Source organism: Solanum tuberosum, unplaced genomic scaffold (assembly GCF_000226075.1).
Source record: "Solanum tuberosum cultivar DM 1-3 516 R44 unplaced genomic scaffold, SolTub_3.0 scf00069, whole genome shotgun sequence".
Classification (NCBI taxonomy): domain Eukaryota; kingdom Viridiplantae; phylum Streptophyta; class Magnoliopsida; order Solanales; family Solanaceae; genus Solanum; species Solanum tuberosum.
In genome coordinates this window covers 1314120-1326359 of record NW_006238995.1, presented here as the reverse complement: position 1 = coordinate 1326359, position 12240 = coordinate 1314120, and the positions used below count along the sequence as shown (strand labels likewise).

The 12240-nt window shown below is 33.9% G+C and overlaps 2 protein-coding genes and 1 non-coding gene across 3 annotated transcripts; 1 reads left to right on the top strand and 2 right to left on the bottom strand.

The window, feature by feature from the left end:
• Positions 1-3175: 3175 nt before the first annotated feature.
• Positions 3176-6303, top strand: LOC102580273 (eukaryotic translation initiation factor 1A-like). The gene is made up of 2 exons (XM_006345511.2): positions 3176-3552; positions 5922-6303. Exons 1-2 carry the CDS (start codon positions 3298-3300, stop codon positions 6102-6104), a joined length of 438 nt encoding a protein of 145 aa, XP_006345573.1. The 5' UTR covers positions 3176-3297; the 3' UTR covers positions 6105-6303.
• A 1095-nt stretch (positions 6304-7398) lies between these two features.
• LOC102579945 (GDSL esterase/lipase At4g01130-like) lies at positions 7399-11625 on the bottom strand. Its single transcript, XM_006345510.2, has 5 exons — positions 11356-11625; positions 9212-9421; positions 8973-9130; positions 8197-8467; positions 7399-7746 (listed from the first exon to the last, which is right to left on the bottom strand). The coding sequence occupies exons 1-5, from the start codon at positions 11600-11602 to the stop codon at positions 7475-7477; spliced, it is 1158 nt and encodes a 385-aa protein (XP_006345572.1). The 5' UTR covers positions 11603-11625; the 3' UTR covers positions 7399-7474.
• Positions 7956-8094, bottom strand: MIR7995 (microRNA MIR7995). Its single transcript, NR_127162.1, has one exon. It is a non-coding gene; the product is annotated as a microRNA MIR7995 (primary transcript).
• Positions 11626-12240: the final 615 nt, after the last annotated feature.

Below are 12240 nucleotides of genomic sequence, written 5' to 3'. Positions count from 1 at the left end.
TTTAAAAACATTTCCTCATCCTCAAACTTTGAGATTATTACTCAAAAAGGCTTCTCTTAAAAGAGATAGTACTGAAAACTCCTCACGAACTCTTTTGGAAATCGGTGTTTCCTCACATCTAAAATTTAAAAACATTTACTCTCGGGAATACTTAGTTCCAATATATCAATTTTAAAAAAATGAAACTCAACTCTCCTCATCCTCAAACTCAACTACTCAAGTCTTAAAACAAGTTTTAAAAGATTGTAAAAGACTTCTCAAAATGACTCGAAAGACTCTCTCAAATTTGACTCTTATCTCTATCTTGAATTTGAATTATGAATTTAAGAGTTATGATTTATGATATGAAGGGTCTAGTGATGATTAAATGAGTTTTTAGATAGTTAATAATAAGAAACGGGCGAAAACACTGACTAGGGAGCAAAGGTGCGACGCGGAGAAAAATTTATTTATTTGGTCGCGAAATAATTTTTTGAAACAATGGAGTCCGCGCTCTCTCCACGACGCGGAAAGAGAGGAAATTCTCTGGAGGAGCAAGTCCACGACGCGAACCTGGGCACCAATTTCTACCCAATTTTTTCTTCCTCTCCCAAACTCGATTCAACTCGTACCCATTGAAATTCTAAGGTAAAAACTCTAGAATTCTTATAACCCTGAACAAGTTCAGCGAAACCCACCCAAGAATTTGTCAATTTACTCAACTCATTAACAATATCCTCACCTTAAGAACTCAACCAAACATCAAAATTTAAGAACGAATGACAACACTATAAGAAACTCCTCTAGAACTTAAATCATTCAATCTTTATAGATGAATTCGAATATGTAAATCATGATTGGTGTGTGGGTGAACTAACCCAACACTATGAAAACTTACATACCTCGATTTGGCGAAACAATTCCTCAATTCATACAAAATTTGATCGTTCTTCCTTTTCTCATATTTTTCTCTTCTTGAACTCTCTTCTAAAACCCAAAGCATAATTTTGGATTTGTAAAACTTATCCAAATCAGATTTGACCCCAAAATATTACTAAAAATGTTTTTAATCTGATGGGGTAAGGAAAATACCAAAATACCCCTCATTAATTCGGGTAACTTTTCTTATCTGGATAGACTAACTTCAAACGGGCATACCTCCCTCACTCGATCTCGAAAATTAGCAAACTCGGTGGCGTTGGAAAAAGGATTTCAAGACCTTTCATTTGATACACCTAACTCATCATGTACTTAAAGTTATGACCATTTGAAGTTGACCCAAAAATCACATCTTAAGCATAACTTGCAAAATTCTCAAATTGGCTCTTTCCAAATTATTTCTTTCTAAGGCGGGATGATTATCCCTAGAAAATGGAGGGATAACTAATCCAAGATTTAACAATTCTTGGATAAGACCCCTAAATGACTAAACTATCCCTCAATCTTTTTCCTAAATTTCTTTGTAATTTAGTGTCCTTTTTTATTTATACTGGAATAGTTATAAATGTTCTTTTTAATACTCCAAATTCATATAATGTAATTATAATTTCACAAACTAATATTTTTTTTCCATGTTTGATTTGCTATATTGGGTTGATTTTTGTTCAGGTTTCATTTATTTAAAATGTAATTTGTCGATTGACCACTTGAACTTTTTTTTTAAAATAAACTTCGTGTATTTGAACAATTTAAGTAGTTTTAAATCTATGTTAAATTTAAAGTATATTTGACCAACAAAAAATTAGAAATACACCATGCTATCAAGGATTGCCGTTGTGGCCACCTCAAAATTAATAATAATTTTTAAAATATATTTTAATATTGGCGGAATGACCTGGGAGGCCCCTGTACTTGGCTTCGTTTGTCAGTTGAACCCTTCTACTCATCACTTTGCCAAATGAACCCTTAAACTCAATGAAACTCTATTTTTAAAACCCCTCTGACCATTGATCGGCCTTATGTGGCACTGAAATGACTTAGTTGGACAAATACGTGACCCAACGCATTTTGAAGCAAGTGAATACAATATTTTTATTTTAAAATTATCAAAATTATAAGACAAAATAATAATAATAATTTTTAAATTTTTTTATTGAAAACCTCATTCTTCTTCACTCCATCCCACCCCTTCTCTCTTCTTCTTTTTCAGCCCCACCCCACCCCACCTTTTTTCTCTTCTTCTTCTTCAACCTCAGCCCCCACCCCACCCTCCCCGCCCCTACTCCTTTTCTCTTGTTCTTCTTTGACATACACATTATCACAATGAAATCATCAAATAAAAAATTGAAAAAAGTTTTTGCAAAAAAATATACTATTCACCACTTTTATAAACTTAATTCTTTAAGATCTATTACTTGAATTTACATATAAACATTATTTTTTTTCAATTTGAAGTTTTCTTGATATCTCTTTTTATCAAATAAAAATAAATAAAATCCTAAATTATGTGCAAGAACTAATTACAATCTATCACATTTTATGATTGAAGAATTTTTTGAGTGTGAACTATGAAAAAAGATGAAAATGATAGAAGGTGGGAATAAAGAGGATGAAGTGGGAAGGGGGCGAAGTGAGTCAGAGAGAGAGAGAAAATTGCATTTTTTAAAATATTATTTATTTTTAAATATTTAATTTCTGATGTGTCATTAAAAATGATGTGGTATTTCATGTGTAAAATGAGTGTACTACACGCACACCCATCGGATGAGAAAGGGGTCTAAAATATTGCATTTGAATGAGTTTAAGGGTTTAGTTAGCAAAGTCGTAAGTACAGGGATCCAACTGACAAATTGAGTCAAGTACAAGGGCCTCTAAGGCTATTCCGCCTTTAATAATTAACTTGACTAGGTAAATGAAATAGAAAATCTCAAAATACCTCAAGGGTATAACAAGAAAGAAGTTTTTTGTAGAGTTTTAAACCAAACACACAAGATTATGTGGGAAACGATGAACCAAACACCTGAAAAAACTAATTAATGTATTACTAAATTGTGTTGTACTAATCCCTTCATTATGCATATTTAGAAGGAAAATCCTTTGTGACGCGTGAATTTGAATTAGTTGGGCAACAATTCATGTACCGGACACCGGAAAAAAAAATTGTGCTCCTTTGTGACACTATACACGTGTACAAGGGTAAAATGGTCTAAGTGACACCATGGCTCTCGTGGCTTCAACGCTAGCTCATAACATTTCAAATCAAGACAACAAAAAAAAAATCATTCAGATAAAAAGGAACAAGAACGCCCCCCTTTTTCCAATTTAGGGTTTCTTCCTTCTCCAATCGAAGTTTGAGAGAAGCGATTCAATCAAACAACCATGCCGAAGAACAAGGGTAAGGGAGGTAAGAACAGGAAGAGAGGAAAGAACGAAGCCGACGATGAGAAAAGAGAGCTTGTTTTCAAAGAAGACGGACAGGAATATGCTCAGGTCCTTCGTATGCTTGGTAATGGACGTTGTGAAGCTATGTGTATTGATGGAACTAAGCGTCTTAGTCACATACGTGGTAAGATGCATAAGAAAGTATGGATCGCTGCTGGTGATATCATCCTTGTTGGCCTCCGTGACTATCAGGCAAGATCCAATTTTTCCGATACCCTTTTCTTCTATTTGTGTTTTTCATCTGTTTTGAGAAATTTGTTGTGTTTTTCTTTAAGAAATGAAATTTGGTCTTTTAAAAAAAGAATTGGTGTAGGGGATTACAAGCTTGAGGATCAAACCCTCACCAACAAGGTGTAAATTTGGTGTTACAAAGATGTTTTCTTTTTGGTAGTTTCTATTCTGAAGTGTAAAACTTTGATCGCCTTGCATAAATGGATAAATGGGATGATATACAAAAATAGCCTCCTTTGTATCAGGATAGAACTATTGATTCCATATTTTTTTTATTGAAGGGGGGCATAAAGTCCCGAGGATTTTAAGTTATTGGGTATGGTGCACCTACTACTTTGTAGTAGTATGGACATGCTATCTCAAGGAAGTACCAAGTGTATGTATGATTGTTTGTGTATGTATATACGTGTGTGTGTGTGCGCGTCCGCGAGCTGAGGTGGATTTAAGACTTGGAGTTTAATGGTTCCCAATAATCTCAAATTATGAAGAAAAAGTGAGACAAACTGAAGGCTTGCGTGGTTTTTGTTAAAAGAAGATAAAAGAAGGGGAAAAAACAAGATAATTATGTTGCCCAAAGGATTCGAACCCTTGCAGTCTGCAGAGGACAGCAAAGCTTAACAGGTTTCCCCTTTGCCACTATCAATATACCATTTTTATATTGGGTTCCCAACTAATAAACTATTATATGAATAGTGGATTCTCAATATAAATACAAGGTTTGTGCAAAAGTTACTTGTTTCCGGGATCCCACATCTCATACCCTAAATCCGCCCCTTTGTATTCCCACAAGTGTGTGTATGTGTGCATGTGTGTGTATATATATAAATGATATATGTATGTATGTATGTATCTGTTCCTGCTTCTGGCTTGACATACATCTACCTGTTTCAAGAGAAAAATAGATTTGTAATTGCTACTTGCTGCTGATTTTCAATGAGAAGTGGCACTGGTGTGTGTGATTGAGTCTGTGTATGTAGATCTCCTTCCTCGTTTTACTTGGCAATTAGTGCCTGATAAGCCTAAAACAAAGGCTATATTTTTACTGAAAAGATTGAAAATTATAGGTAGAGAAAGGACTTACATATGATATATATCGACTTAGAGATAGCATACTATAGAGTGCGAAGAAGTATCTTTGGTAGGTAATGCAAAAGAAAAGAATTCATGTCAAATATTTAAATGGCATACAGGATATGTACGAGGGAGCTGTCACAAGTGGGGAAAAAGTGGTGGGATTGGCAGGAGCAGTTCTACATTACTGTGGGTTTTGCACTAGGGCTTTGCACTAAGCTCGTGTCCATTTACTCCTGTTATGGGATGGGCTAACCAATGATATACAGGATGAGGTACCATGTTGCATGCTCTTCACAAGCAAAACCTTGTTAATTGATGGAACTAGTGAGGTTGTCATTCAAAAGCTCGAGCGATAGAGAAGCACTTTAGAGAGTAAGGGATTTGAGATAAGTTGGGAGTAGGACAAAACTTCATGCACTGCAAGTTCAGCCAACGAGATAGGACTGGAGTCCAGGTGAGATTCGATGGGGTTGAGGTATCTAATTGTTGACAGTTTAGATGTTTAGCTCAATGTTCTAGCCTTCTAGGAGAACCAAATGATAGATGTAGATTTTACACGTACGATTAAAGTAGGATGGTGGAAATGGACTGTCACAATAGTGTTATAGGAAGATATCTATCAAAGTGAAAGCAAGTTCTATAGAACAATTGAAAGATCACATCTTAAGTCCAACAAATCTACAAGATGTATGCTGTAGAGATGCGAGTATTAAGATGGATATGCGGTCATACAAGATTAGATAAGATCATATATGATCACATCCATCAGAGGGTGCAAGTAGCATGCTGAGGATAAATTGAAAATGTTGAGATGGTTTGATCATGTGTTACCTAGTCCTCTAGGTTCACTGGTTTATAAATGTGAAAACATGATGATTGAACATAGAAAGAAGTTCTCAAAAGATCTAGCAAGAGATAGAAAACAATGGAAGCTGAAAAATCTGTATAGGTTATACTATCTAAAAGACTAGTGCTTACTGTAAGATCTTAGTATATTAGACTTAGAGATATAACCACTAGGGTATATTAGAGAACAACTAGTGTTTCCATAAGCATGGAGTATCGAAATAGTTTTAGACCCAAACAGAGCATTTAATAATTGATGATTCATACCGCCGACCTCAATTGGCTTGGGATTAAGGTGTGTTGTTGTTTTACTTGGAAATTTATTTGATTATAGGTTTGCTTTGTTGAGATTTGGGTTCTTATCCATTGTGGATATTGCTGTTTTTAACTAGTTATTTTGATTTTCCCAGGATGACAAAGCTGATGTGATCTTGAAGTACATGCCTGATGAGGCCAGGTTATTGAAGGCATATGGAGAGTTACCAGAGAATACAAGGCTTAATGAGGGCATTGCTAATGGTCTGGATGAAGAGGATGAGGGTGCTGGTGATGATTACATTGAGTTTGAGGATGAAGACATCGACAAAATCTAATCTAAACTCAAAAACTGTTGTTACTGAGGTCTATCATAGACCTTGCTAATATTTCTGTGGCGTTCTTTTTCCATGAACATTGAAAAAGTATTTTTGTGTATCGTTTGAAGTTGTATGATTGAGTCTTGTGCGTCGAAGTTCTGTCTGAAAATTTGTGCTTTCATGAAATGAATGCAATATTCTGGCTCGTTTCTATTCAGCTATTGCATGTAGTCTGGCTATCTGCTGATGGATCGTTTGCCTACGTTATACTTCTGAAATGTTTGGGTTTCGTCACATTTCTGAATTAGTTGCTGTATCTCATTAGAGGGACTTGATGTACTTGCATTGAGTGATTATTGTAGAACATATGTCTACCTGTTTCTGGCAGTGTGCTCTAAGTTGTCTTCTGAGAACAGGAAAAACTTGGAATCGAGGATGGGGATGAGTAGACTTCGATTGCAGGACCCCAGCATTTAGGTTTTGTAGTGCCTCTAGATTTACAGTTGGACCTGAGGCTGATGAACTAATTTCTTCATAGGTTACTGGCCTAAACTTTTTGCCTTTCTTAGGGTGAAAATAATTAGGGATTTGGACTCTATTCATCACTACCGCTTTTTGAATAGTTTTGTAAGGTGTCGTGATGCTGGATGATGAATTTTCTTTAGGAGTGGACTTAAATTATCTGACTTGCTTCCTTCTTTTTATTTTGGTTGCTATGCTGTTTATTTTGACTGATGCATGAACAACAGAGTTTGAAAGGAATCAACTTTGGAGTTCTGAAAGTTTGTCCAAATAGGGACATCTAATTTTTTAACAATAAAAAAAGTTTGTCTAAGTAGGAAGTTTAAAATCTTCTGGGATTGTGTTTCTTCATTTGAGAGAGGCAATTATTCACTCCCACAAGGGCTATTCTGTTTTCTTGTAATTATTAGGCTGCAGAGTCTGAAGAATTAAATTCAGATGTCCATCGTCTACTGAAATATTTTGCAGTTGTTACACTTTGTAACTGGAAAAGATTACAATGAGAATGTAGTGCCGCAAGAGAATTTGTTGAAAGGTTGGGTAATAACTTGAAGACGATGGGAACCAAATGCAAGTGAACCATGAAAGGTATGTGTTAGTGTGTTTGGTTTGTTCAGTCCCTATTTCTCTGGTGCCCTTTTAACTAGAGACAGCAGCTCAGTGTGCGTCGAGCTTAGACCTAGTGTTAAGAGTGAAATGTGGGTTCAAACTCTGTGGATGTTGGCTTGTTTGTGTTAAAGAATGTTTCTGTTGATCCATTGTTCTTTGCACATACAACATAATGCATCCATTTATCAACGTCAATTTTAATTAAACGTGACCTTTATTTATTCGTTTTCTCCTAGTAACAACTTGTGGATGATGTATCAACCTACAGGCTGAATATCACAGAATTTATGTAGTGAAAATGGAGGATCAAAAATAGAACCATCATTGAGAATGATATTTGCTGTAATTTTGTTTGCTGCTTCAGTGGCATGTATCCCATCCCAGCTCACATAATTGTATGGATCCTCACAGGCTGTGGCTGACAATGTTTGTCCATTTACCTCTTTGGTATTTCCACAGTATACTTCCTGGTTAAAGTTGTAAGAACCACCTCCTTGTCCACAACATGCTTTGTTTCCATATTTTAACCCTACAAACACAGACATCATTAGAAGTTGGTCAACAAATTTAGGCGGAATACATCGATAGCCCCTTCAACTTGTTAGTAAACCTCATTTAAGATACTCGAATTATACTTTGGTTTGATTCCACACCAGAACACATGCATGATAAAGTATTCCTATCAGATACTTCAGTCTCTAATTTTGGAGAAACCTTTTGTCTATGTTCTTAAGTGCTCATTATACGTAGACAAGTTAAACCATTTAAAAAATTTCACCTCCTTTAATTATACTCCTTAGTTTCATAAGCCATAAAACCTCATGTGTATAATTAAAGGAGTCGTCTTATTTTAAATGGTCAACTTGTCTACGTGTAATGGACGCTTATAAACACACAAAATCTTTTTCAATAGTTTGTGTCAGAAGTGTCTAATAAGAACATTTGATCACATGTTTAGGTGCTCAATTGGAGTACGTACCGTGAGAAGTGGGGTGTTGGAAAAGTTCTAAGAGGACAGCATGAGTGTCCACATAAATAACATTTGCATCTGAAAGATCTTTTCTTGTTTGTGCCAATGCATCTTTAAGCATATTGTTATAGTCCACAACTGCATTGTTGTATGATATCAAGCATCCACACTCATCAATATCAGAACTTTCATGAGGGAGCTTCACCAAAAATGCTGGGTAACATCCAATTGGTGCAAGGTTAAGTACCAAAAATGTTCTTCCCCCTAATCCATAGATTTCCTGATGAAAAATCAATAGTCAAATTAAACCTCGAAAGCTAGATCATAAGGTAACCAAGTTCCCAATTCATAATTGATGTAAGAAACTCAATAGCTCCAACATGCTTAGGCCTGATCCAGTTGAAGCGTGAATAATATAATATGAGGGTCAAACATCGGGTAAACCACAATTTGAGTTGGTTAGGGTTTGATACCGTGAACTTTGAGTAAACCTCAATTCAAAAGGTAGATCATGAGATGAGCATTGCCCAAGATCATATAAGAAGTCTCCTATCCACAAGCGATGTAGGGAACTCAACAATTTCTATATTGAAACTAATTAACTTTACTTTTTCTTCTTTCATTTTACCCTTAATAAAAAGTTGTTATTGACACACAAATATTATGACATGTTTAAAAACCACAAACTTCAAAAATTTCTTTTTGCTTTCTAAAACTCAGTACACAACCAAACTACGTCATATAAACTGAGACAAAACGTATATTAATTCTAATGTTATTATTACCTTGATTGTGCTAACAATTTGGGAAACTACTTGAGGTAAGTACTCCTTCACTCCACCTATTCCTTTACTTCCCAAATCACCAGTGAAGTCATTCTGACCTATATAGAATGTATAAAGAGATTTCCCAAATATGTCTGAGGGAGGCAGATTAGTGTTACCTGAAAATTAAGAAAAAATAATATAAAGATTATGAAAAATTAAAATGGAATACTAATAAAGTAGTAAATTATTTATTTTACCTTTACTCTGAAATTCATCAATTTTAGCCTTAAATAGCTTGAACTGTTGGAGTTGAATTCCTAGGTAAAAAGGGCTAACACCTGATACAAACAATGATGTTTGTGGCATGAGCACTGTGGATGCTGATGTTGCAAAGTTTGCACCATGTCTGAAATCAGATCCAATTGATTGCAAATATGGACTCAAAAATGGCAAACCTAATCCTTGAGCTGCATATCAAACAACACTATTAATTAATAGCAATTTTAGTAATCTATGCAGGGTTCAGGGAAAGGCCGCATATAAGTCATGTTCAAGTAGGGTGCATAAGAAATGTTCAAGCAGGGTCCGGGGAAAGACTGCACATAAGCCATGGTCAAGCAGAGTTGTAAATTGTCGAAGTCAAAAATTTCATTAAGGATGGTCAAGATCTGATGTAGGCAACCTACTTAATACAACATCAATATATAATTGATTTCACAGCTTGAACTCATAACATATAGATTATACGAAGACATTTTTACCGTTCCCTAAAGACATAATAACATAAATATGCCATTTTACTTGGATTCAACGGACATCTATACCCTCCAACTTTTGGTGTGTGCACAACTAGGCACACTTAAATTTGTATAAAATTGAACAAGTAGACACACACGTCCTACGTGACATAATATACGTAGACCGCCACATTGGACATAAAATTGTCATGTAGGACATCACGTAGAACAAATATGTCTATTATTCAATTTTATACAAATTTAAGTATCTATTTATATACACCCATAATTAAAGATCATAAATATCACTTGAGACCAAATTAAATTACACGTTTATGTATTATGCCTTCTCTAAATCTCCGCTTCCCTATATATAAAGCACAATAACGTTATGAGAAAAAAAAACAAAAGAAAGTCACGGACTTGATCTCATGTATAAATTTCTACTAATAGGACAAAGAAAGGTAAACCTATGGACAAAACAAAAAATAATTACACCTTTATATGGACCAACTACTTTACTTTTTACAGCTAAGCCTTTTTTGTCAACTCTGGTCACAATAATATGTTTTTTTGTCATTTAAGGAATAGTAAGAAAAAGATGACATTGGTGATGATAACTTGGAGAAATGGGCATATATATAGATATACACACTTGGGTAAGCTATCTACATTACATCATTTTTGGTGCGATCCTTCTCCGAACTCTACATGAACGCATGCTGATTTGTGTATCGAGCTACCCTTTACTAATCTATGTGTGAATTATAGATAATGGAATAGAGCAAGCAAGCACTAACCCTTGCATTATATTCCCTCCGTCCCACTTTATATGATGAAGTTTGACTTCACGACACAGTGTTTAAGAAAGAAAAAAATAATTGAAACTTGTGATCTAAAATAAGTGTGATAATATTTGTATGAGTAAAAATTATTTCATTAAGGGTAAATAGGACATTTTAAAATTAAAAAGTTACTAAATATATAGATGTGTCAATCTATTTGGGACTCACTAAAAAAAAGTGAATTACATAAATTGAGACATAAAAAATAATAAATTGTCTACATAACACCCTAAGCCCTTAGGATACGATCCTTCCCTTGCATGAACCAAAATGATATGTGCACATCACTGCCCTTTAATTAATCTAAATAAATAATTTATGTTATATACCCCTTTTTTTTTTAAAATAAAATGTACACTATCAATTGCTCAAAGGATATCTATACGTATGCTTTCTTTTTAAATGTGGAATTTGTAGTGTCGAAAATAAAATAAGTTATCTACTAATCGATAAAGATGACACAAAAAAATATTTTAATCAACCCAACACAAGAAAAAAAAATTAAAAAGCATTTTTTGTTATACCAAACACATCTTTTTATAAAATATAGTTTGAGTACTTAACACTATTTACAAAAGAAATAAAGATTTTTGGAACTTAATTATGATCATAAATATGTCAAAATTGAATGCATTAATTATAAAACTCATTTATGTAACTTTAAAAATCACTTCTCAAGAGCAAAAATAGAAAGTCTAAACCAAAATACTTTCCAACTATAAAGTATAATGTACGCAGATTTTACTCCTATAACAGATAAAGAGTTTGTCTCGAAAGATCCTCGACTCAAATATAAATGAAATTAGATGAAAACCATACCAAGAAAATCAACAATGACTCTTCCATCAGTTGCCCTTCCAGTTGGTCTTTTAAAATAAGTCATTCCATAAGGAGGCCCTTGAGATGGAAATGCAGCATTAAATCCACCAGTATCAGTATTTGAATCTCCAAAATTAAAAATTGCTTCAAATGCACATTTGCTTTCCACCAAATTATTACAAGTTGTTATAATAATAATAATTAAAATAAACCAAACCACAATTGATGAAAACCAACAACTCATCATTTTTCTATTGTTTTTTTCCTCTCAAAAACAAAAAATACCATAATATAAAGTAATGGATTATGTTGAGACATTTTTTCCATTATATAGAAAGGAAAGCCAATGCATGTGAACAACATCAATATTGCTGACGCAATAAATTATTGTATGTACGAACAAATACTGTTACTAATACTTACAAAATTCATATTTTAATTTTAGTGGCGAATTCAGAATTTTCATTTAAAGAGTTCGAAAAATAAATATGTAAAATATAATGTAGTACATAAAAATCAATCTTAGAGGTTAGGGGTGCAATTTGAATGCCCTTAACCGTTGAGCTAACCTTTTAATTTGCATATTGTTTACGGGTTTCAAAATTTATATATATACATATACATAGAAAAATATACCTTGTATTTATCATATATTTTTTGCCGAAAGGATTCGGGTGAATATATACCTACCAGAGTACAGGAAACAGGTTCAAGCAGAACTCAATAATTTAAAAGTTTATTTAATAATTACAACTTATTAGTTTCAAACCCAAGTAATTCAACGGAACTAAATTTTTGAACTCATAAATTTCAAATTCTGACTCCAATCTATACGAGAAAGTGTTCTATCTCTTGTTCTTTGCTTCCTAGTTCCTACCAGTTCAT